We start from the raw sequence: 27,087 nt of genomic DNA on the forward strand, positions 1-27,087 counted from the left end.
ACATATCCAACATAAGGCCACACATAGAGCTAAAGTCCAAATTATCTTACTTCTAAATCCTTTTTTAAACTTCACCAATAAGTCCCTGAAAACTTAAAAAGGTTCCTTAGTAAAAGTTTAGCACAGAGGGCGTTGGGGGCACGCTTTAATCCAGACTCGGAGGCAGAGCAGGCGGATTCTGTGAGTTCAAGGCAGCTGGGTACAAGTGAGTTAGAAAGGCGCAAAGCACACAGGAGAAACCCTGTCTCGAAAAAAAAAAAAAAAAAAAAAAAAAGTTTAGCACACAGAACCATCCCCTCATTTCTAAGGCTCCTCAGTGCCTTTTTGTTCACTGAGAAGATACACAATCCAGTTTCAAAACTCACATCTAACTTTCCTTTATAGAAATTTTAAGTATTTCCTTCCTATTAAATCACAGCAGAAATATATCTTATGGAGCAAATAGATGAGAAATAATAGTTCCACAATTTCTCACTCAGGAGTTTATTTGCATAATACTTAGTTATGTTCTTTTGCATTTTTCTCTACTTTTATCATGTGGCTTTCCATTTAGTGATGAACATGTAGAAAATCTGGATCTTTTTTTCCCCTGTCAACTACTGTGTGAAATCCCCAAGATATACTTCATCTAAAACAAGGAATACCACACAAGTCTGACAGGACTTGTCAACTTAATTTCAAACATCTTTCAAAATCATTTTACAAATTAAGAGATAACCAGGTTTCCCCCCTCCTCTTTTCACCAGCTCTCCTCCCAACACATACATGGAACCACACACTTCTTTCCTGAAGCTACCAGAGAGCAATACTACCGCAGGCATTAGCATTTTCAGCAATGTTCTGTCAACCACACTTGCACATTCTGGTGGTCTTGGCAATGGAGGGAAAAGTGACATTTACGGGCTGAGGATTTCGCTCAGTGGTAAAAGCGCTTGCCTAGCAAGCATAAGGCCCTGGGTTTGGTACTCAGCTCCAGAAAGAAAAAAAAAAGTGTCATTTACTCTTTTTTGTTTGCTTTTTTGAGACAGAGTTTTTTTTCTGTGTAGCCCTGGCTGTCCTGGAGCCTACTCTGTAGACCAGGCTGGCCTCAAACTCCAAGATCTATCTGCCTCTGCCTCCCCAGTGATGTAATTAAAGGCATGCACCACCAACACCCAGTGTCATTTACTCTACTAAGGTAATCTGGGTTTAAATTACTTGTGCACATTAGAAGGCCAAAGGAAAAAAGGAAGTATTCCCTTGTTTTCCCCATTGTTGGTTCTCAGCAAAGGCAGCAAGTCTAAGAACCAAAAGTAATAAAGGTCTAGTGGTGTAGGCTTCTATCACTAACTACCACGGGAGCCAGGAGCAGACACAATGAAAGCACAAGGCTCCTCTGGGCTACAGAATAAGTTCAAGGCTAGCTCGAGCAACTTAATGTTAAAAGTAAAAAGTTGGTTGAGACCATAACTCAGTGGTGGATGTACAATCTCCACTATTTGAGAGAGGGAAAAGGAAGGCTGTCTTTTGGTTATGGTTTCTTAATGAAAACAGACAGACAAGTGGGGTGGTATAAGCCTGATATCCAGGCAGGAGGATCCAAGGTTAAAGGAGAACAGGTCATCTTAAAAAACAAAACAAAATAGACATGTAAAATCATCAAGAACTACTTCTTTACACCCCATTCGAAACAAACACATACCCCATTTCTCAGCAGTGATAACAGGTTAACACCACCAATCAAGTCATTCTTCCAGCTTAGCTCTTTATGTTATAGATAACAAGTAAAGTATTAGAAACAGCTTTGGCCCAGGCTAAATGTGGCTCCCAGTTATTGGCTAATTTTCCTCAATATTTTCAGTATTCATTCTCAGAATTTACCTTTACTTGGTTACCATTTGAAATCACACCAATACAAATGATGGGATGGGCTGAGAATTGGGATGAGGAATCTGAGCACAGACACATAATGGGAAAAAATTAGATGTAATAAAATTAGCCACATTTACCACTATTTTAGAAGACAAAAAAAAGGAAAGAAAGAGAGAAAGAAAGAAAGAAAAGAAAAAGACCATGCTCAAACATCATGAAATCAAGTTATTTCTGTAACTTACCATCAATAACTCTGGTAAATTTTAATGAGCATGTAAGTGGGAGGTTCAGGTCCTTAAAATATATTGTTTCGACAAACGCATTATTGAGGGAGAGGATGATGGTGTGTCTTCTCAGCGCACATCCTATGCCGCACAGTGGTGGGTGGATCCAGGCCAAGAGAACACTCCAATTTCAAAGACATCGATGTTCATTCTTCCCCTCTTATGCTATAAATACCACTTGGCAAATCCCTACTCAAACAAAGTAATGGTGTGGTTTGGCTTAAAGGAACAGGTTTGAAAGGTGCTGTACACCAAGACCTAACACAAAAGCAACATTCTACACACATGAAGCTAATTCACATGTGAAACTTTATTGGACCTGGTCTTAAGGTTATATGGGGCTTCAACAACTTAAAATTTCCACAATTTGCAATTTTCAAAATTCATCCCAAATTGTTTTCTCCTGCAAGTAGACTTTCTTTTTTCTTTCCTTTTTTTTTTTTTTTTTTTTGGTTTTTCGAGACAGGGTTTCTCTGTGTAGCTTTGCGCCTTTCCTGGAACTCACTTGGTAGCCCAGGCTGGCCTCGAACTCACAGAGATCCACCTGGCTCTACCTCCCGAGTGCTGGGATTAAAGGCGTGCGCTACCACCGCCCGGCACAAGTAGACTTTCTTTTAACTTTTTGAAAGGTAGGCTTTCTTAATTTCCTCCCTTTTCCTACTTTATTGGCTGACACACAGATGTACTACAGAATTAAATCACTGACAAATAGTTTTTTTTTTTTTTTTTTTGAGACAGGTTTTCCCTATCATGCCACTCTGGCTGTCCTGAAACATGCTATGTAAACCAGTCAGCCTCTGTCTCCCAGAGTGTCAGGATTAAAGGTGTGTGCCATCCATCACACCCAGCTGACAAGCAGTGTCTTTTACATGAACTGCATCCAGCAAACTAAGAAAACTGACGTTTCCTGGACTCCTGTTGAGAACAAAGCAGAGATGGAAGGAAAGCACTAGTGAACTCAGGCTAATCTTAAGGGTCTGGCCGTGTCTGGCTCATTTTTATCACGGACAATCACAGACTTAATGTTCATTTTCCAGTTCTCTGAAGTGTAACATGCAGTAATTCATATCTCACTGAGGCACAAGTCAAGAGTCAGAAAGGCCACGCTGGTTTACAGCAGCTTAGTGAGGGAGGGAGCCACGTCTCTCCATCCCCACATTCCACCTGGCTTCTGCAGGAACACAGAAGTGAAATAATTTTGTGAGAGGATGACGACACCTCTTCTCCTTAACTAGGGACTGTTAGGTAACTATTGCCACCTTGTACTTCTGAATACAGGGACTGCGTACAGTTCTAATGACAAGAACTGCCCTGTCAAGAATTATCAAAGACTCAACTACTACTACTACTACTATTTTTTGAGACAGGGTCTTACTATGTAGCCCTGGCTAAAGTGGAACTCGTTATATAGACGAGGCTGGCCATGAACTCCTGCCTCTGCCTCCCAAATGCTGGGATTAGTGTGTATATCACCATACTCCACAGGCTTCAACTTTTTTCATTCTGTTACCTTTGTCAAAATATCTATAATGAAGGCAGTGAGAAATAGTTTTAAAAAAATATTAAATGTTTAAGTCAAAACACTAATAATGAAGAACTGCAACTCTGAGGAGACAGAAAGAGAAACATAAATCAAGTTTTAATACAAAATGTAAACAAACAATACAGAAGAATGGAGTTAGTTGTAATTTTCGTGAAACAATGTTTTACATTAGAACATCTACTTTTCCTTAAATAGATGACTCTTATTTCACTAACTCACAAACTATAGGTTTTTTGTTTTTGTTTTTTTTTAAATTTGTGGTATGGGTAGAGTGCTAGTTTTTCTCTCATATCCTTAGAAGAATATTATATAATTTAATTAATTCTATTTTATGTGTTTGAATATTTTCCTGAATATATGTCTGTGCACACATGTGCAGTGCTCTTGGAGGTCAGAAGAGGATGTAGGATCCCCTGGAACTATAGTTACTGATGGTGTGGGCCACCATGTAGTGCTGAGAACTGAACCTGGGTCCTCTGGAAGAGCAGTCAGTGCTCTTAACTGTTGAAACATCTTCCCAGACCCTCTCTTATATTCTTTTGAGTTTGGCATAAATCATGGTTAAGACAAATCAAATTTCTCAAATAAGTACAGAAAGAGTCAAATGAATCAATTAAATTATATATTTAAAGTTTCAAAATGTCAGAAGATGACAGGCAGCTAGTCACAGGTACAGACTGCCTATTTCTGAGGTCTCCAATGGACAAACACTGTACAAAGTACACGAATTATTCCCCAAACAGTCACCTTTCAGCATCCTCATGGCTCTCTGTTCTGGTAACAGTTAATGGAAAAGTTAATTGGAAGGAAAATCCAATTTTTTAAATGCATTCTGGGATTCCATCACTTACATTTTAAATTTCCGAAGGGTGGAAGTACACTCAATTTTTAAACCACAGGTATTTCAAGTCTTTTACAAAGACAAAAAGGTTAAAAAAAAAAAATATTGTGCTTTTTTCGTTATAACTTCAACCAAATAAAATTCTTAAATGATAATCTTCATAGTTTGGTAAAACAAAATATATGAAATTAAGTAATTATTTAATTAATTTGTAACTGCTACTCACACCCACATGGAGATGGAAATTCAAGACACAAGCACAACACATTCAAACCACATAACTGGTCAAGATATTCAAATGTTAGCTAATAAGTGAAGAGACCAAAAAGTAGGTAGTATAAACCAGAAACTGGATGTTGTACCTACAGCCGTACCACCTGCATGTGTATATCTCATCTGACCTCGAAAGCTAAGCAGGGTCAAGCCTGGTTAGCACTTGGGAAGAAGGCATTTCATAAGAAAAACCTTTTCTCTTTTTAAGATGCCTTTTGAGGTAACCCTCATACCCACACAGTCTGTAACTGGACAGTACATCTCACTTCTAGTTACTAGAAGACATTTCCTTAAGAGACCGGGGCAATGGGGAGCAGAAACCACCAACTTTCTAGGTTTGCTCAATGCCCCCTTGAAGAGGACAACTGATGAGTTTAAGTCAAACTGCAGATTCTTAAACCAAAATAAAGAACATAGGACAGTGAAGATAAAATATTTTTAGAAAATTTTTTTGTCCTTTAAAATATATTAGTCCCCTTCTAGTAGAGTTTACAGAGTACACCTAACACCTTTATAAGAACACAGGACACAACAGGGGGAGAGGACACAGCACCATAGTTTCAAACATACAAAACATTCAGCACTGACTAGAGTACGACCAAGCTGCCCGACAGACAGGGACAAGTCCCAACATGGAGGAAATATATCATCTATTCCAAGAGAAGAAAAGTGGAAGATATGTTTAGGTGAGAATGGAGAAGGGAGTGCTAACTCCTTGTACTACAAGGAAGGAATGGGATTTATCAAAAAGCAGAAAGAAAATGCAAGCTCCCAAATGGATTTCTGATGCTCAAACTCTGTCATACGCTGCTGGTAACAGTAAATATATATATATATATATATCTATATTCATATATGCATATTAAAAAAGGAAAAATAATCTATAGAACAGTCAGTAGTCAGAGACATTTAGAAAAAAGTAAAAACAAGTCTTTCTTTCTTTTTAAAAACGGATTTACTAAAACAGCTTCCACCAGAGGACCTATAACCCCATATCCTCTGATGAAGCCATGGTGTTATTCATCAACATCTTCTGGGGCTATGTTGGAAACTACAGGCATCAGGGTTAGGGCTGCAAGGCAAAAGCTGTTATTTGCCAGTCTTGCTCATGGCCATGCCTGAAGCATGGTGGAGTCTGGAATACTTGTGAATGAGGGTTTCCCAGATAAGCATGCATCACTGAGGCTCAGTAAAATGTTCTCATTAGTCATCCCTATTCCCTCCAGAAACCTGGATCCATGTACCTCTCTTCTCTAAAACAGACCCAGACAGACTTCTCAAACCAATGGGCTAACTTGCCTTGAAATAAGAAAAAATCCTTCTTCCCAGAACCCAGTCTAGTCAGATTTCCTAACCTGCTGATATCCTCCTAAGGAAAGTAAGGGGCTCTTTTGGAGGATTTTCTTATTGGTATAAATAAGCACAAGCAGCTGAGGTCCACAGACTGCACTGCCACCCCGAGACTTCTAGAAGGGATAACTTTGGCCTGCTCCTACTAGCTGGATCAGTGGGACTTAAATGCCAGTAAATTATGGAAAAAATTGTACTCTGACTCCTGTTCAATTATCCTAATTAAGGAGATTCAAACAACCAGAGCCTTCTGATGGCACCACCTGTAGGTTGTAACCTTTACAACTAGTTTCAGTTGGTCACAAGCCACCCCTAATATGTCCCACTAAGCACATCAATGTGTTAATGACACACAGCCTTCCAAGAGTTCCATCAAGAACCTGCTCTTAATGTAGCAAGCCATACTCAAAGGAGTCAAGAGCTAAAATACTGGCTGCTGTACCAAGAAGACATCCTCTGCACGGATGATTTGAGAATGTAGCCCACACAATCCATGCACAGAGGAAGCCAGCACTAAGAGGACTTTCTCTGAAGTCCATTCATCTTTGGAAACAACATTCTGAGTGGTCGAAACCACTCTGCTTGATGAGTAAGGTCTCAATGTGGTCCACTTCCCCCCATGTTGCAAGCTAACCAAGCATCTGCTAACTGGTCTCTTTAAGATCTTCCATTGGAAGTTTGTAGCTCATTATGAAGGGAGGAGGTGGTGCTTGGCCTGGGCTATCTGGCCCCTGCTTCTTTGCACAGTTTATACAGATGTAATCTTCATTTTCAGCCATTTCTGGAGATACACCAACACAAACTTGATGAAACCACTCATCACAGCCACCATCACATTGCACCCAGTCTACCTGTAGAAGATAAAGATTAGGAAATGTTTAGTATCGTAACAGTAAGACCAGAATAAAAGCAAACCAAAGAGCTTTCTTGGCTTAAAGGAGAGCAAACAATTGGGATATCCAGAGATAGATATGACTTCTTATGGGGTTATTTTTCAAAGAAAGAAGCTGATAAGTTAATACCCCCAAATTATAGTTTACCATAGTGTGTCCACAAAATTAGGCCTCTTAGGTACTCTATTACCTCATGAATACCTGGGGTTCCGTGTGAGGCAGAAACATGATTGGGGAATACTTGACAAAAAAAGAAACTTCTAATAGAGCAGCCAAGTAGTTTTAGCTAATATTAACAGTTTCTAGGCTCTAAGACAATGCAATTAACAATCAAGAAAAGGAAGAGTACAACAATGTGAGGCAATCCTGTGGATTAGCTTTATTTCAAAGAGATAAGCCAAAGTACTAAGAGCATTAAATACCTTTTTAGAAAAGCAGTCACATAGGCCACTTTTAAAACTACTATTTTTTATTCTTCTCTTCTTCCGTTACAAATACAACTCCCTATAAAAAGTTAGCAAATATCAGAGGTCAAATCTTACAAGTTAACCAATTACAACAGTCAAAGACACAGGTCAATAGATTACTCTGGGGTTTAAAATTAGTCTGAAAAAATGACAAGTGTCAGTGGCAGATGCCAGGCCAACACTAATCCTTTAGGGCCTACAGTGACTACAGGAGACAGGAAAGGACTTTGGCTTGGTGACTTTACACCTTGGTGTTTTCAGTAAGGCAAGGTAGTGTAACTTCAGGCTTTTCTGTTTGGAAGGCGATTGTGGTTCTTACACTTAATGTCACAGTAGACAAGATTCTATCAAGATGCAAAGAGCTAGTCCTCCTCCTTCACAATACAAAGGCTGATCACTGTGGTGGTGATACAGGAAGCCACTTAAAACCATGAACTTTATCAGACAGCCAGTGGAGAACAAAAGAGGCCTTGGGCTAGGTAAGTAAGTTTTATTCAGGGAAAGTGAGTGGTTTTCAAAATGTTTCCGTAGCTTGTAAAATTTACAACAATCATGTCAGTAATTTTGGACTTGTAATAAAAGATGGAAAAATTATTTATAAAATATTGTCCTTTGGCTTTTGTTAACTTTTATCATTTCTATTTTAAGTACTCTTAAATATTTGTATTTTTCTAAAAATTTTTTTTTCTTCCCATAATCAAATTCTTTAGGTGTTCCCCTTAGGCATATAGTCTTACTGCATAGTCCAGGCTAGCCTGAAACTTCATCTTTGGTCTAGCACTCCACCAGGCTCAAAGGAGATCCTCTGTCTTAGCCTTCACAATGTTGGGGTCTCAGAGGCAAAGTTTTAAGTTTATTAAAGGAAACTATACACTTAGAACTTGAGTGTGGACTTTAAGACATTCTAGATGATTCAGACCACTGATGTCTCTTTGTGATATTGCTTCCTGTAAGTTCAGAGCAACTTAACTACTCCCACCTAAACTAAATTCTATTTATTTGTAACTGTATGTTTTGCCTCAAAAGAAAGCAAAAGTATAGTTAAGAAACAGATCACAATGACCCTGCTATAACCAGCGAAAAGTTAGGAGATAACAGGCTGTAGAATAAAGTAAACATAAAGGAGCTATAGGAAAGTAAACATTTATAAACTGCTAACCATTGCAGGTGAACTAAAGATGCATGTTTTAGGTGTTTGGAGCTTATAAAGGAATTAGAAAAATGACCTGTGCTTCATGGAATTGCATAGATTTCGGATAATATGATTCCCCGCCCCAACCCTCCACCAAAGACAGTGTTTCTCTGTGAAGCCCTGACCGTCCTGGAACTTACACTGTAGACCAGGCTGCCTTGAACTCAGAGATGTGCCTGCCTCTGCCTCCCAAGTGCAGGGAATAAAGGTGTGAGCCATCATGCCCAGCTACTATGATGTTTTATGATGCTACTCCAACCAACAGATTCCTTCACTCCTACCTCTAACCCTATTAATCCAATCAAGACATTTATGCTAGTCCATAGTAAAAAATGCTACCAATTTAGGGGAAAAAAAAAATCATTCTATGGTTTTTAAATTTTTCACTGTACCCACTGGCTTCCAGTTTCTAAAAACTAAATTTATTATTTCCTTTTAAGTAAGGAAGGCATGAGTCAGGCATGGTGGTACATGCCTTTAATCCCAGGACTTGGGAGATAGAGGTGAGCAGATCTCTGCGCGTTTGAGGACAGCCTAGTCTATAAAGTGAATTCTGAGACAGCTAAGGCTATTACACAAAGAAACCTTGTCTTGGAAAAATCAAAAAACCAAAAAGTTAATTAATATATATATATAAAGAAAAAGCAGTATTTTCTCTTGTGTGATTTTGACGAGAAGTATCTTCCTGTTCTATCTCTTCCACTATTTCAAAAAAGATACCATTTTTCTTGAGTTAGTCACTGATGTACAGATTCTACTGCAGCCTTCTAGTTATGGAACAATCTACCCTGATAATACAATAAGGAAAACTGTATCCTTCACTTAACAATTCAATTCATCTATGAACAATCAATCTGAATTCCACTGCCATATGAAAAGCCCCACAGGATCACAAGCAAAAAAAAAAAGTTCAGAATGTCAACTGAAACCACAGACAATTCTGAGAGAGGCGACAACCTATGCAGTAACCTAAAAGTTCCTAAGCGTGGAATCTGGCTAACTGCATTCTACATTCTAATAGTCACACCTACCTTCATTCACTGTTCAGGGAAAAGGGTTTCATCATTCAGTAAATTAAAAAAAATAGTAATTAACTAATTCCTCCAAAATGCAAGTCGCATTAATTTGAGAGGTGCAAGCAAGAGGACCTCTTGAAGCCTTACAGGTAGCATAGCAAGACCCTAGATTTTAAAAACAAACAAAAAAACCTACATCAACTATGAGCTGATAAATTAACCAGTAAAAATCTAGTAATACAGTACAAATAGGTTACTGTGTTCTATGTAAGAGAAACAGGGCCAGAAAGATCTCTTGTAGGAAGAGCACTTGCTGCCAAGCCTGACAATCAATATGAATTGATGTCTTGGGTGGATTCCACACGGTGAAGAGAGAACTGACTACTATCCTCTGACTACCATGTGAACACTGCCCCCCACAGACACAGACGTTAAGTAATATATTGAAGTTGAGTGTTTAACAGCTCAGTGCTAAGAATGCTTGCCTAGTATCTTTAAGGATTTAAAAACCTGGGTTTTATTCCAGTATAATCAAGAGAAAAAGAAATGGAATGTGAAAAGAGGGAAACAGTATATCATCGTATGTAAAATGATTATTCTTTTTTTATTTTTTTGTGAGACAGGGTCTCACTATGTAGCTCTGGCTGTCCTCGTATTCAGAGATCCGCCTGACTCTGCTGTCTGAGTTCTGGGATTAAACCATACACCACCATGCTCAACTATGATTGTTTATTCTAATGCTGAAAATAAAAAAAAGCTACTCAAATATTAACCTAAAAGAATTTCTTCTTTTAAACATGTTTCACTGTTAACACAAAGACAGATACAGGAGCAGACTTCAGGGAGAAAAGGCTTCTCTGGATTTTAAAACATTTCTGAAATACCTCTATATTGTTATAAAATTAATTTTAGCTCAAACTTCATAAATGATGGAAGAAACAGCCTTTCAGAACCCTTCACAGTACTCTGGTGTTATCTTTCTTTACTCTTTGTAAGTTGTTTTGAAATTGAAGCTAGGAACATTCAAGTAACCACTGAATTTTTCTATTTTTAGAAAAAATAACAGCCATTACTGATAGGAGAAATGATGAAGGGACATTCAGCTAAAAACCAATGAACTCTAAGGTTTTTCTTATTTGCATGATATTTTCCTGAAAAAGTGTTTTTCTTATCTGAAGCTATATATTATATGTTAGACACTTAACTACAAATTTAAAAAGTTGGAAATTCTTATTAGTAAAACTAGTGCCAGAAATAAACCGCAAAATAGCAATTACAGATGAAATATTTATAATCTGAAGTAATCTGTATAGAATTAACAGAGAAATATAACATTAAATTTATTTCACTTAAGCTAATGATGGGGAAAAATACATTATGCTCATCTTTAACTGTTATAGACATTTTCCCTGAATATGTAGCTAAATCTATGTTCTATGAAAATGTACCCACACAAATACCAACTATTGTAGGAACAAATTTCATGGTTCATTTAAAAGTAATGACTACCTCTTTACACTTATATAGCACTTCCTGTTATGAAATGTCTTCACAGACAATGTTCTCTCTTTTTCATAAGTTAATTTTATATTTAATTATATAGTGAATGGGGTGGTAGTACCTGTAGTGTTTGCATGCTGAAGGAAGAGGACAGGATAGTCAGTGAACTGACATATTGTTAGCACTGAAATTACTGAAAATTAGCTAAAGAAGAAGAGAGAAGAAAGATCTAACAGCAATGAGCGACTAATATTTTCATAGCCAAAGAAGAAAAGCTAATCTTCCATCAGCCTGTTTAGTAAATAAACAAAAAATTATTCAGGAGTTGGAAACCTGATTAGAGAACCTCAGTTGGAACAGTCAAAGAGCCAGGGTTGGCTTTTAAAAGGTTTTGGGGTTCTACCACTAGTAAGTTCTGTAAGTTTGGTCACATCAGATATGCAAATGTGAGGAGCCAGAACAAGAGACCTCTCAGGCCCTTTCAGGCTCTAAAATTGTGCTAAGTACTTAAATTCAGAAGGCTGAGTGGGGCACCCCCTTCAAGAAACAGTGGTTTTATTTATCTTTCCTTTTTTTTTTTTTTTTTTTTCCCTCTGTGTAGCTTTGTGCCTTTCCTGGATCTCGCTCTGTAGCCCAGGCTGGCCTCAAACTCACAAAGATCTGCCTGGCTCTGCCTCCTGAGTGCTGGGATTAAAGGCGTGCGCCAACGCTGTCTTATCTTTCTTTTTTTTTTTTTTTTTTTTTTTTTTTTTTTTTTTCGAGACAGGTTCTCTGTGTAGCTTTGCGCCTTTCCTGGAGCTCACTTGGTAGCCCAGGCTGGCCTCGAACTCACAGAGATCCGCCTGGCTCTGCCTCCCGAGTGCTGGGATTAAAGGCGTGCGCCACCAACGCCCGGCTCTTATCTTTCATTTTTAAGCTGAGGAATATTTCCCACTCTAAACAATGAAGGGTCTGAGAATACACTCAAAATTATAAACTGTGCGTGTGGTGTCAGGTCAACAGCAGCTATCTTCCTCTACTGCTCCACCTCACTTTTGACACAGGATCTCTCACTGAACCTGGAGCTCAGCAAGCAGCTCAAGTGTGGCCTTGAAAAGTTTGGGGGTTCCACCTGTCTCCACATCTGCCCTCCCTTTCTCCCCATTTTGCCTCAGTGCTATTGTCACAGACATGGCTGTGATGCCCAGCTTTTATATAGGTTCTTGTACTCAGAACCTTAGATGTAAGCACTTCACAGCTGAGCTTTCTCCCTAGCCCTTTAAAATAATAGGTTTTAAAATTTATTGTTGAGACAAGATCTCACTAGGTAGCCCAACTTGGTTTCTAACTTGAAACCTTCCTTTTCTCTGCCACCCAGATGCTGAATTACAAATGTGTACTGCCACAATGGCTCCTTATTAGTATTCTTGACAGGAAGAATAAAAGTTTCCAATCACTTAAAGAATTGAGATCCTCCCCCCCAATTAAGTCTGTCCATTTCTCCCAGAAATTATCATAACTATAATCTAAAAAATAGCCAACACAGAATTACTGTACTTAAAATTTAGAGTTAAGAAAGTTACTACATGTACATGAAATAAAAATAATAGTCCACATGAGAGTCAGAGGACAACTTGAGGAAGCTAGTTCTGTACTTCTGCCATGTAGTCCTTGGAATGAACTCAGATTGTCAAGCTTCGCAACAAGCACCTTTAACCACTAAGCCATCTACTAGCCTAGGCTGAAAAATTCTAAGAATACCATTAAGAGTATGAATTATTTGCTTAAAAAAATCATATTCTATTTAAGAGAGTATCCTTTATCTAGAGTGTGAGTAACCTAAGCATGGACTTTTTTCAGGTTATTGTGGCTAATAGACCAGCCATCTAGTTCTGAATTACACCAAGGGAGGTTGGAAGAGTGGTTTGAAGCCTGACCTGCACACTGTGTATGAAATACACTGCTTGCCAAGAGTGTCAAGGGACTTTTCTATCCTTCTGTGTATCTCTAATAAATGACTTAAAAGAAAGCATTTCTCCACTAGGCACACTTAAGTAGCTTCACTATTTAAAATGGTTTATAAAAACTGTAGAAAAAATGATGCTAGAAGTCCAAATCCTGGAATCACAAATAGTTATCATTTTACACACACATCTCCACAAGCATCATTAGCTCTGGCCCTTTCACACCCGTCGATGAGCCCTTGCACCTCACCTTGTCCTTACACGGCCTTTGGCAGTTCTGAGCTGCGCACACAGCATTCTCATCATCAGACTCCTCTGCTCCTGACCAGTCATACTTTGAGGGGATATCCAGCACTTTTTTCTCTCTTTTCCTCTCAGTACTCTCTTTCACAAGCTCAACTTTGGCTGCAGCAGCCTTTTCTTTCTTTTTCTTTCTCTCTTCTTCTTTCGCTAGCTTCTTGGCCAATTTGTTCAGCTCTTTTGATTTGTCCACATTTAATTTTAATTTCTTCTTTTTAGGTTTATCTATTTTCTTTAGCTCCTTGGTCTTCTGTTTTCCTTCTCCAAAAAACTGTTCTACCTTCTCCAGCTTCCGCTTTCGTTTCTTCTCTGAAGAATCCTTTCCTTTCATTTTCAGTGGTTTCTCTTCCATGCTATCATCCTTCAAAAATATAAAATTAACCAGAATTTTAATGCAAAACTTCAAAGAAATAGTGCCATTCTATTCTGTAAGGCACTTAGAACAAATTAGACACAAAAAGTAGAATAGGAGGTGAAGGAAAGGAAACAGACTTATTGTTTAATGGTACAGATTTCCTGTTTGGGATGATTACAGAGTTGTGGGAAGCTGGGCATTGGCGGTACACATATGTAATTTCAACACTTGGAAGGCAGTGGCAAGGGGATGCTGAAGGTTGAAGGACAGCCTGGTCTATGTAATGAGTGTGTCTCAACTTCCCAGGTCCCAAAATGAGTTCTAGGGATGGACTGTGGTGGTATTTACATATAATATGAATGTACATAATACAAGTGGTCTACTCAAAAAAAAAAAAAAAAGGTAAGATGATAGCTTTTGTGATGTACCCACTGCACCAAAGATTTTTTTTTCAGATTTATTTATTTATTATGTATACAGTGTTCTGCCTACATTTATGCTTGCAGGTCAGAAGAGGGCATCAGATCTCATTATGGATGGCTGTGAGCCGCCATGTGGTTGCTGGGAATTGAATTCAGGACCTCTGAAAGAGCAGATGTGCTCTTAGCCACTGAGCCATCTCTCAGCAGGTAGATCATTCATAAAGCCCTGAATTTGATCCCCAGCATACCATAACACCAGATGTGTGTGTAGGGTGTGTGTGTGCCTATAACCCCAGCACGTGGGAGGTAGAGGCAGGAAGATCAGAAGGTTAAGGTCATCCTTTGCTTCTCAGAAAGTTTGGACTGCCAAAGTCCCTGTCTCAAAGAAAAAAAGAAAATAAATAAGAAACTGAATAAGCCAAGTACGGTGTGCACACTTTTAACTGCCCAGCACTCTAGAGGCAGAAGTAGGTGGATCTCTTTGAGATCAAAGACAGTCGAGGCTACATAGTGAGACCCCTTTGAGAGACAACATTCAATGAAGAAAAAAGAATAGAAAATAATACCAACCCTATATTCAGGAATGGATTGCTCATGCCTATAATCCTAGCATGATCAAAGGAGATGTAACACCAGTATGAAATACAAACTGCTAATGTAAATGCAGTACATGACTGTGAACTCTCCTTTCCAACTCATGTAGTTCTGCTTAACCCCCCCTTACCTTTTTTCCTGTGCACAGGCACACACCTGTGGCATGTGTATACATATGTATGTAAGTTCCAATGTGTGTGGAAGCCTGAAGTTGGTATCTGTGTCTTCCTCAATCACTCTCCACCTTATACAAACCAAGGTATGCTTTCTTGCTGAACATGGAGCTCACCGTTTTGGCTAGTGTGACTAGCTAGTTTGCTCCAAAGATTCCCTGCCTGTCTCTCATACACTGGGATTATTTAATGGCCAAGATCACCTAGGTTGTTGTTGTTGTTGTTTTTTTTTTTTAATATAGGTACTAGAGCTCCAAACTTTGGTCCTCATATTGGCACAGCAATCACGTTACCTACTGAGCCATCTCCTCAGCCCCACCTTCTAAAAATTACCACATATACCCAGTTCTAAGACAACTGTTCTAAAACTGTTTGATTTTTTTAAAGAGACATTTAAAATTATATGTATGTATGTATGTGTTTCTGTGTGGATATATGCTTATAAGCTGAGGGGTTTTTGAAATAGAGAAGAGGGCCTTCAGATCCCCTGGAGCTGGAGTTACAGGTGGTTGTGAGCCATCCAACATGGGTGCTTGGATATTCTCTTAAACACTGAGTCATCTCTCTAGCCCCTAAACTGCTTGATTTTTGTTTGCTTGTCTGTCTCAGGCTGGCTTCAAAGTAGCCAAGGATGACTTTTATTGCCTGATCTTCCTGCCTCCACTTCCTCTGTTTTATGTCTGCCATGATACTTGGCTAAACTGTTTTTTAATTCTTGCTTTTTTTCAAGCAGAAATAAAAGAACTATTATATAAAATTTCAATAAAGAAAACAAAGGAGCCCAGAAGGCGGCGCATGCCTTTAATCCCAGCACTCAGGAGGCAGAGCCAGGCAGATCTCTGTGAGTTCAAGGCCAGCCTGGTCTACAGAGCGAGATCCAGGACAGGTACCAAAACTATACAGAGAAACCCTGTGGGGGTGGGGTGGGGGTTGGGGGGGGGGAGACATAGAGACATAGAGACAGACAGACAGACAGACAGACAGACACACACACACACACACACACACACACGAACAAATATTTTTGCTTTAATCAGAGAACAGAACTGCCAAATTACTACACACTCAGCCATCCCTTTGACAGTATATGTGATACTACTAAGGAACATGGACATGTTAAATATCTTTAAAAAAATCACTATTGAAGTCAGTATGAAGCCCATACCTCCATGATATGTAAGAATCTGTCCTCTGAGGGTGGATGTGTGGCCTGCAGAATCCGCCATATGTGTTGTGTCTCATCCAGAGACACTTCTAGGAGGTCTCCAACCATCATGAGTTCTTCCAACTGGGCTTTCGCTCCAGGAGACAGCTCCAACACTGGAGGCTCCAGACTTCGGGGGACCAAAGGGCTCTTCCGAGGCTGCTTCCTTGGTGTGCTTGAACCTTTCCCCAAAGCATCAGGAAACAAAGAAGTTGAAATGGTACACAGATGTTTTCACAGTAAATGTTTAGGAAAGGAATTTACCTCTCCCTCTATAGTAAATTTAGATAACTGAATTCATTATATCACTATCAAAAAAGGGTTTTCTGCATGTTTTTGCTGGGGGGGGGGGAGAACAACCCCCTCCCAAAGAAATTATTATGTTGCCTAGAGTGGTTTCAAAAGGTCCCCTCATTTCAAGCTCCCAAGTAGCTAGACTTTAAAATAAAAATGAAATAAAAAAAAAAATGAATATAGGATGTTGGGGACATGGCTCAGTGCGCAAAGTATTTGCTACACAAGCATAAGAACCCGAGTTTGGATCCCCAGCACCCCCCCCCCTCCAGGAAGCTGGGTATGGCAGTTGGCAACTCTAACTGTAACCGAGGGCTGTGATATGGAGCAGCCAAAAATCCCCGGGGCAGCCTGTCTAGTCCATCAGTGGCCTTCAGGTTCAAATGAGAGATCCTGTCACAAAAACCAGGACTGAAACTGATAATGGAAAACACCCGACATCAACCCTATGCCTTCGAGCACATATACACCCCCACCCCTCACGAAGCTAAAATTCTAAGGGCCACCCTCAATAGCTGATTTACAGTGTAAAACTGGTTCTTACAGGGCAGTGGTGGTGCACACCTTTAACCCCAGCACTAGGAACTAAAGGCAGAGGCAGGCAGATCTCTGGGAATAAGAGGTCATTATCCAGAGCAGTGAAATAAAGTATTACTTATTTTCTCTGGGTAGAAGAAAAATGAACATCATTGAGAAAACATTCACCAAAAGAAAGAACTTTCTAACAATTAAGAATAGCAAAACAATGTTTGATTTAAAAACATTGTTGCTCTTGCAATATACAGGTTCAATTACCAGCACCCACATGGTTAGCATACAACTACCCATAACTCTAGCTCCAAGGGATCTAATGTCTTCTTTTGACTTCTTTAGGCACTAGGCATAGACACAGTGCACATACATACAAGCAGGCAAAACACTCACACACATTTTAAAAAGAAAAAAAAAATTAAGACAAAATAAAACAACAACAAACCCCATAATACTGAAGCCTAACCAGGTACAGTGGCACACATTTGTAATCCCAGCACTCAGGAAGCTGATACAAGAGGACTGCTGTAGGTCTGAAGCCAACAGAGGATTAAACTAGCTAAAGTTAGAGTAAGACTCTATCTCTAAACACCCCCCCAAAAAAACTCCACAAAAGAAAAAAATACCCAAGGCCAGCATGAATTTTTTTTTTTTTTTTTTTTTTTTTTTTTTAAGATTCAGCTGGTACTGCTCAAGCAGAGGGTAAGTGAAGGTCTGCCAGAGATTATACAAATGTGACTACGAGACCTATACCATTTTCCTAGTTAGGACTCTGTAATTCTATCACCTTTTCAGGCTATCATCTGATGACAGAAAATGAAAACCCGATTTGGACTTTCTCCAACCACAATAATGTTTTCAAGTTCTTTTGGTAAGTGACAATCAGGTATGTATTCAAGAGGGATTAACAACCTGAATTAATAATGTCTTTTCTATCTGTTTCAACTTACTTTCTACACATATATAATTTTTTTAAAAAATTTTATATATATATATATATATATTTAAAGATTTATTTATTTATTATGTATACAGAAGAGGGCGCCAGATCTCATTATAGATGGTTGTGAGCCACCATGTGGTTACTGGGAATTGAACTCAGGTCCTCTGGAAGAGCAGTCGATGCTCTTAACCTCTGAGCCATCTCTCTAGCCCCCATATTTATATTTTATGTATGAGTGCTCTGCATATATGCCTGAGGCAAGAAGAGGGCATCAGATCCTATTACAGATGGTTGTCAGCCACCATGTGGGTGCTAGGAATTGAACTCAGGTCCTCTGGAAGAGCAGCCAATGTTCTTAACCACTGAGCCATTTCTCTAGTCCCGTTTTTTGTTTTTTTTTCTCAGTGCTGAGGACCAAACCTAGGCCCTGCACTTGTTAGGCAAACACTCTATCAGATTTGTTTATTTTGTATTTACCGTGTGAGTACAGCCACGGCATGTGGGGTTAGACGACAGTGTCTTTGTTGAGAGTCCTTGTTGAAGGGCTTGTTTTCCTGCTGTGCTGTTTACTGCAGACTAGCTGGCCAGGAATTCCTAGCCAATCTCCTGCACCAGCACTGGATTACAGAGGAAAGCCACTGCAGCTAGCATGTTTATGAGGGTTCTAGAAATCAGACCTAGGTTGTCAGATTTGCATGGCTGGTGCTGAACCATTTCCCAGGCTCACTTCTGTTTTTATAAAGACATGGTCTCATGTAGTCCAGGCTGGCCTTAAACTTGCTATCTAGTTAGGAAAGAACTTGACCTCCGGGGCTCTCCTGTCTAAGAGCTTGGATGACAAGCATGTGCCAACACGCTCCAATCCTACACCTTTCCAAGAGTAATTATTACCTTGAGAACAACTCTTAGAAGCAGAAGAATATGCATGTTCTGCACAGAACGAAGGTGCTGTCCACATGTGAGTAACCACTTCCTCAGATTTGATGGGAATTTCTTCATCACAAAAGAGATTGGGTTCCAGACTACTGGAGGACTTCACACTGGCTGTATCCTAAAGAACAAGGAGAAGTTATCAGAATTATAACCCCTTAATCTGCAAAAAGCAATAAATGAATGCTTTCAGGTTAAAAACTTCTGACATGGGGCTAGAGGGATGGTTCAGCAGTTAAGAGCACTGGCTGCTCTTCCAGAAGTCCTGGGTTCAATTCCCAGCACCTACATGGCAGCTCACAACTGTCTGTAACTCCAGTTCCAGGGGATCTGACACCTTCACACCAATGTACATAAAGTAAATTTGAATAAATTATTTAGAAAATTTTCACGTTAAGACACAAAAACAAGCCCGGTAGTGGTGGTGCACGCCTTTAATCCCAGCACTCGGGAGGCAGAGGCAGGTGGATCTCTGTGAGTTTGAGGCCAGCCTGGTCTACAAAGCAAGTTCCAGGAAAGGCGCAAAGCTACACAGAGAAACCCTGTCTCACCCCCCCCCCCCCGCCGCCCAAAAAAAGACAAGACACTAAAAACATGACATCAAAATTAACTATGATTAAAAAAAAAATAAAAAAAAATTAACTATATTACATAATACAGAAAGTAACAACTGAGCATGCACAAGCGCGCACACACGCACCTTAAGTGACGAGCCAAAAAGAGAAAATTACACTAAAAATATCTACAAAGATACCATTAAATAATCTACCTCCCAAATCTATTTATTACCATAAAAACATCCTTACTGGAGCTGGAGAGATGGCTCAGCAGTTAAGAGCACAGCTGCTATTCCAGAGGACCCTGGTTCAATTCCCAACTCCCACGTGGCAGCTCACAGCTGTCTATGACTCCAGTTCCAGGGGACCCAACACCAACAACAAAAAAATCCTTACTAACAAGAATCCTATTTTTTTAAAAAAATTTTAATTATGTGTGCATGTATGTGACTGTACATTTGATTATAGGTACCCATTGAGGTCAGAATTATTGGCTCCTCTTGGAGCTCGAATTACAGGCAGTTGTGAGCTATCCAATGTTGGTGTTAGGAAACAAACCCAGGTCCTCTGCAAAAGTAGTATGTGCTCTTAACCACTGGAACCATCTCCTCGGCCCTAAGTTAGTAATTGATGATCTTTTAACAGAAATATAAAATGGACTTAAGAGGAAGAAGGAAAGTTCAAATGTGACATTTTAAGACACAAGCAATTTCATCCCTTCTAAAGGTTTTCAAACCCACGTACTCTTACCAACTGCCCTTAAGTAATACAATAAAGAAGTTGAATGGCAATATACAATTTCTACAATTCTGACAGTTCTAGTTCATCTTAGTTTTCATTATCACTTAACTTTAATTAATTTTATTTCCTGTGGTAGTAGTAGTTGTCTTTAGTTGTTAGTAAGTGTATTTCTATGTTTGATTTGTCTAATCACAGAGTGTCTTCTTTCTAAGTAGTACTGGGCATTGAGCTATCAAGAAAGTACTGCTCACTAAGAAAACCCCAAATAAAATCAAGAGGTAGGTGGATCTATCTCTATTGAGTTCAAGGCTAGCCTAGTCTAGATAATGAGTTCCAGGCCAGCTAGGACTACATAGTAAAAACCTTGTCTCAACAAAAGAAAAAGAAAAAGGAAAAAAGGAAAGGGAAAGAAATGGAATACAATAAGGTAGGGCCACAAATAGCTCATCAGGTAAGGGTACTTGCTGCAAAGCATGATAACTTAAGTTCGATCCCCAAGACCCATGTGGTGGAAGGAAAGAACCGACTGACTTCCACAAGCTGTCCTATGACCTCCACACATGTGTCATGGTGTGAATGAGTATCTGCAAACAAATGTGATTTTAAGAAATTTAAAATAAAGTTGATGCTTCCTTGAGAAACCATACCCAAGATCAATTTCTGGTATCCCCATACATGCACACCCATCCACATACACATATACATAACTATATACTCACACATACTCACACACCTACATTTATACACATAAGACTCAACCACAGAATTTTTAGATTTGAGAGATGGTTAAGTGGCTAAAAGCACTTGCAACTCCTGCAGAAGACTGGGGTTTGATTCTCAGGCAAAGTACTCATACACATAAAAAAATGAAACAAAATAAACTTTTAGATATGGTAAATACTTTAAGCAAGCATCGGGACACAAAATCAACAGAAAAATTAGTAGCTTCAGGTGGGAGATGGGTCACAGTCATTAAAATGCTTGCTGCTCAAACATAAGAATGCTGAGTCTGATCCCTAGAATCTATGCAGAAAAATAAAGCCAGATACGGCAGCACATCTGTACTCTAGGAACGGGGAGGTGGAGACAGAAAGTCCTGAGGCTTCCTGGCCCAAGGCTGTGGAGATGGCTTTGTGAGTAAAAGTGCTGCACAAGTGCGATGACCAGAATCTGCACCCCCGAGACTGAGGAAACACCTGACTGGGCAAGGCAACCATCAGTGTTTAAGATGGAGACAGAAGATCTCGAGGGCAAGATAACCAGCTGAATCTGAGAGCTCCGGATTCAACAAGAGATCCTGCACCAACAAATGAAGTGGAAGGTGGCTGAGAAAGACACACCCAGCATCAATTTCAGACCTCAACATAAAAATGTTTATGCAAAACCCATTGGCCAGGTGGTGGCGGCGCACACCTTTAGTTCCAGCACTTGGGAGGCAGAGGCAGGCAGATCTCTGTGAATTTGAGGCCAGCCTGGGCTACAAAGCTAGTTCTAGGACAGCCAGGACTATCCAAAGACTTCCTGTCTAGAAAAAAAAAAAAAAAAAACTCAAAAAACCAAAACAAAAGATAGTCAATGGGTACAGACAGAATCCTAATTCTCTGAAGAATGTCATTATATCAGAGTACCAAGTTCCCAGGTTATAGACACAGATTCTAACAGAGCAACCAAGTCACACATGAAACTACTGCCTACTTCTAGGTCTCTCTGCAGATTCAGATGTTATTACTAGGCAAACCCCAAAGGGTTTACATCTAACACACAGTGCTAATGAAAGGCCAACCAGATCTAACACAGGTGCTGAAGTCAGTTGTAGTGTCTCTAACACAACAATCTGTACCCCTGCAAATGCTAACCAGGGGCAAAGTATGACACTGTATCTATCTCTCTGTAAGGAAGGCAATTATTAAGAGAACAGAAGAATAGAACAGGTAGGTCCCCACCAGGGAATTACTAAAGCTTGGTGCAGAAATTCCCAAGTAGAAAAACTTTGCCTCCATCAAAAAACAAGCACTTGAGTGCTTCAAACTAATACCACAGAGTAGCCTTATAGTCCAAGGCTAGGTCCAGAACCCAATACTCTTGAATCAGAACCATTAACTAAGTGAATAGCAGAGACTGCTAACTAGAAATGACCTGCACAGCTCAAACTAACCTTCCATGACCAACACTGGCCAATCTTGACTGCTTTTATTCTAATATGGTGGGAATTACATGCTAGAAACAGAACACAAAGCACTCACTCTAACTGAACAAGAGCATCTTCAAAGTGGGAGATCATTCCTGTACCCTGTTGTCTTATGCTACAGAAAGTCTCTTTTGTTACAACCTAACCGTTTGCCCCTTGCAATGTACTATTTTCTTTTTATTGTTATGTGTATGTGCTTGTGTAAATGTATATGCAACACGTGTGAAGGAGCCTACAGAGACCAGCCGAGGGTACTGGATTCCTGGAATTAAGAGCTACAGACATTATGAGCTTCCACGTGGGTGCTAGAAACTGAATCCACGTCTTCTGTAACAGCAGTTAAGCACTTTTAGCCCCACCCACCCACTCACCCCCCAGCTATCATTTCTCCAACTGCATAGTTTTTTATTACATGAGAGGTGAATTCATTCAGTGCATCAGTCCCTTCCTCACCAACAGCGTCTAGCACATTGTGCAGAAAAAGAAGAGACCAGAGCAAAAGACTCTTAGTACATTTAGGATGGAATAGTTAGTTTTTGACTGACTAAACAGGGTTTCACCAAGCAGCCTATCTGGCCCGGAACTCACTATGTGGACTAGGTCTACCTCTGCCTCCCAACTGCTGGGAATAAAGGTGTGCTAAATGCCTGGCAAGCCTGGGATTTTTTAAATTTTTATTCTTTTAAATCTGAGACAGGATTTCTGTGTAGCTAGTGTAGGCTGTCTTGGAACACTAGACCAGGGATCTGCCTTTCTCTGCCTCCAAGAGCTGGGATTAAAGGTATGGGCCACCATACCTATGGCTTGGGATTCTTAAAATATACTGTACAGATCTTCTTTGGCAGTAATGAGGCAAGAACCCAGTGTCTCACACAACAGTCTACCAAAAAATTCCACCTTTAGCCTCCAGACTTTAACAACTCAAAGAAAATCTAAAAATGTTTTATCGTCAGGCGGTGGTGGCACATGCCTTTAATCCCAGCACTCGGGAGGCTGAAGCAGGCAGATCTCTGTGAGTTCGAGGCCAGCCTGGGCTGCAGAGTGAGTTCTAGGACAAACTCCAAAGTTACACAAGAGAAACCCTGTCTCGAGAAAAAAAAAAAAAAAAAAAAAACAAACAAAAAAAAAAAATCTTCACCACAAATGTAAGTTTTTTTGTTTGTTTGTTTGTTTTTTTCGAGACAGGGTTTCTCTGTGTAGCTTTGCGCCTTTCTTGGAACTCACTTGGTAGCCCAGGCTGGCCTCGAACTCACAGAGATCCGCCTGCCTCTGCCTCCCGAGTGCTGGGATAAGATTTTTTTTTTTTTTTAAAGTTTCAGTTTTGCTTTCTTTTTCCTTTAAGTTTTAAAAAACTGCTAACATCACATACTGAAGACTAATTTCTCTTCCACCCTCAGTCCTTAAATATCAGTGGTCAGCAGTTTTAAAAATAGAACTCACCAGATATGTATCCCTTGCCTGCCCCTATAATTACCTTCATGTCATAGCCATATGTCTCCCGAATATCTTCATCAGAATCTGTTTCTTCATCGTCGTAGTCCATTGTTTGGCGGGGGGAAGATGACACACTGTTTGCCACCCGGTTAAAAGCAGACTGCTGGAAACTAGGTAAGTGTCCCTAAACAACAAAGAAGAACAGACAAACAGACTAAACAAACATAGGTAATTAATACATGCTTTAACATCAACAAAATGTAACTAACTTACTTAAAAAGAAGCTAGCAGAAAATACATGATGCTACAGTCTACCTGAATATTTTCAGATAGTATTTCACTGAAATGACTTGAATTTTTACCAAAAGGAAGAAAAGCAAAGCTGTGTATGCTGAAGGAAGGTGATGCTACGGATCATATAACTGCTGGCAATTATAGCTGCTTTTCTATTTAAGTCAACAAGTTAAAATACATTTAATTTACTAGTCACAAATTGACAATTACTACCATGTGAAACACAAGAAGGCAAATTAGAAGCTGACCTGTAAGTCTGGATTGGCAGCTGCTTTCTGGAGTTCTGCACTGATAATCTTTTCAGTTTTTTCTCGAGCTGCTTGTTCCACCATACGTTGGCTTAACACAGAGAGTTTGGCCAGGGCAGAGGACAGTTCATCTGTGGCTAAGGCTTGCCGTGCTCTATCTTGCCAACTCATGGCACGTTCTGTCAAACACTGAAGTGCTTCTCCTTCAGGTAACCGTACAGGCAACTTCTGAAGGGACACCAGGAGTGACAGAATAGTCTCGAGCCTGGGCCTTCGAGATCTCATGCAAAGAGGGCAAAGGAATTTTACATCTTTAGCCTGCCAGTTGGATCCCTTTTTCTGGGAACTCGATTTTGGAAGGGGAACACAACTATTATGGAACCAGTCTTTGCAGAGCTCACACTGAAGCATAAACCCACTGGCTGTCTTGCGGCAAACACAAAATTTGACTTCTTCTATACGGTCCACAATGGTCATCTTGGCTAGGTTGGCTGCTCTGAGGGAATGCATGGCCTCAATCTCCTTTTGCTCTCGTTCTTTGAAAACTGCCACCTACACACAACAAGCATTTAATTAAAAGGAGTCATTCTAAAATACCCACAAAACGTCAAAGAATACCAGTGGCAATTTCCTGAAATGTGGGTTACCCTTCTTCTTCTTTTTTATTTATTTATTTTTTTGATTTTTTTTTTTTTTTTTTTTTTTTTTTTTTTTTTTTTTTTTTTTTTTTTTCGAGACATTTTTGTGTAGTTTGCGCTTTTGGATCTTGGTAGCGCTGCTCGACTACAGAGATCGCTGGCTTGCTCCGATGCTGGATTAAGGGTGCGCAAGGGTATTTTTGATTTTTCAAGACAGGGTTTCTCTGCGTAGCTTTGGAGCCTTTCCTGGAACTCAACTCTGTAGCCCAGGCCGGCCTCGAACTCACAGAGATCCGCCTGCCTCTGCTCTGCCTCCAAGTGCTGGGATTAAAGGCGTGCGCCACCACCTCCCGGCAGGTTACCCTTCTAGTTTTCACGTGAACATTTCTCATCTGTAAAATGAACAAACTGCTATGATATTTGATAATTTATATCAGAGTACTTTCTGTAGGGTACAGTATAAAGAGAGTATTTCTTGAGATCAAGCACTCATACCAAGTTCCTGGCTCTTGGACTTACATTACAGACTATTGATCTGCAGCACAACTTTTCTGGATCTCAGTTTTCTGAAAAGCGCACACATGCCACCAACCACAGTTTATAGTTTTAAGGATTAAATACAATAATACACCAAGGTACCTTAATCTGATACCCAGAACAACATTAACAGTAAGTAATGGTTTCCTGTTCCTCAAGGGCAAGTTTGATACAGATAAACATACTTACTTTCCTCTGGGGACCTCTCTATTTCAAGGTCAAGACTAAGAAAATGATTTTTTTCAAAAAGAAATGAGCAGAGATTTCATGGAAAATACCCATGCCTTTCATTCAGCTTTCCTAGAAATTAAAACTACCCTAAAAAAAAAAAAAGGTCTAATTTAAGAAAGGCTCTTAAAAGTGGCTTTTATCCATGTAGTTGATAATAATGTAAGGTGCCATTTCAAGATCATCACAACTTTTATGGCCCGGTGGTAGTGGGGCAGTGCATTCCTTTAATCCCAACACTCAGGAGGCAGAGGCAGGTGGAGCTTCTGTGAGTTCAAGGCCAGTCTGGTCTACAAAAGAGAATTCCAGGACAGCCAGGAATGCTACAGAGAGACACTGCCTTGAAAAACAAACAAACAAACAAACAAACGAAAAAGAAAAAAAAAGGTGACTTTACTTATTCTTGCTACAAATAAATAAATATTAGAGGTGAAAAAAGAGAGGAGGTCCTACAAAGAAATTCACTTTCTTATAGAAAAAGCTTATTAACAGGCAAAAAATATAACTTTTGGTAACTACTGAGCAGGCAAGGGTATAGCTCAATAGAACATTCTAGCATTTAAGAGACCCACATTTAATCCCAAGAACCACAAAAAAAAAAAAAATATGAACAAAACTACGCAGTAAAGTATGGACTAATATGATGGAATATTTTATAAGTATTAATGTAGAGAAAAGGGGCTAGCTAAAGAAAACCACCCTGACCCTGGAGCCCAGAACTAGAGAAAGATGGCTCAGACCAGGGCTGAAAGAAACAAAGTTTGGCTCAGATCAGGGCCATCTTTGCCCCTGGCCAACTGACCTGTGAAACCAACCAATCACAGAGAAGGACAGTAGCACCCTGGTCCTGGAGCACAGCACCAGGGAAAGAAACACAGCCTGGGTTTGGGACCTGAGTCAGAGAAATGAACACTTTATCCCCAAACCCAGAACCAAGGAAACATGCCCTGACTCTGAAACCAGTACCAAAGAAACATTCTTGAGCCAGGCGGGCGGTGATGGCAGGGCACGCCTTTAATCCCAGCACTCGGGAGGCAGAGCCAGGCGGATCTCTGTGAGTTCGAGACCAGCCTGGGCAACCAAGTGAGTTCCAGGAAAGGCGCAAAGCTACGCAGAGAAACCCTGTCTCGAAAAACAAAAACAAAAACAAAACAAAACAAAAAAGAAATAAAGAAAAAGAAAAGAAACACTCTTGGTCCCTGGAATCAGAGTCAGTGAAAAAAATATATCCTGGCCTTAGAATTAATGTCACAAAGTCAAGAAAAGGCCAGCAAAGAAACATAGTTTGATTCTGAAATCAGAGCCATCTCTGCCCCTAGCCCA

At 39.8% G+C, this 27,087-nt stretch overlaps 1 protein-coding gene across 1 annotated transcript in view; it reads right to left on the minus strand.

Annotated features, from left to right (window-relative positions):
* Positions 1 to 4,278: 4,278 nt before the first annotated feature.
* Kdm5a (lysine demethylase 5A) overlaps positions 4,279 to 27,087 on the minus strand; it is an 86,288-nt gene continuing 63,479 nt past the window's right edge. Inside the window, exons 23-28 of the mRNA XM_028880450.2 lie at positions 24,362 to 24,913; positions 23,860 to 24,003; positions 18,861 to 19,020; positions 16,163 to 16,383; positions 13,404 to 13,814; positions 4,279 to 6,993 (exon numbers count right to left, since the gene is read on the minus strand). Coding sequence (XP_028736283.1) covers positions 6,787 to 6,993; positions 13,404 to 13,814; positions 16,163 to 16,383; positions 18,861 to 19,020; positions 23,860 to 24,003; positions 24,362 to 24,913 — 1,695 coding nt within the window. The 3' untranslated portion in view covers positions 4,279 to 6,786. The remainder of the gene's footprint in view (positions 6,994 to 13,403; positions 13,815 to 16,162; positions 16,384 to 18,860; positions 19,021 to 23,859; positions 24,004 to 24,361; positions 24,914 to 27,087) is intronic.

The sequence above is a fragment of the Peromyscus leucopus genome, chromosome 3, assembly GCF_004664715.2.
Source record: "Peromyscus leucopus breed LL Stock chromosome 3, UCI_PerLeu_2.1, whole genome shotgun sequence".
NCBI lineage: Eukaryota > Metazoa > Chordata > Mammalia > Rodentia > Cricetidae > Peromyscus > Peromyscus leucopus.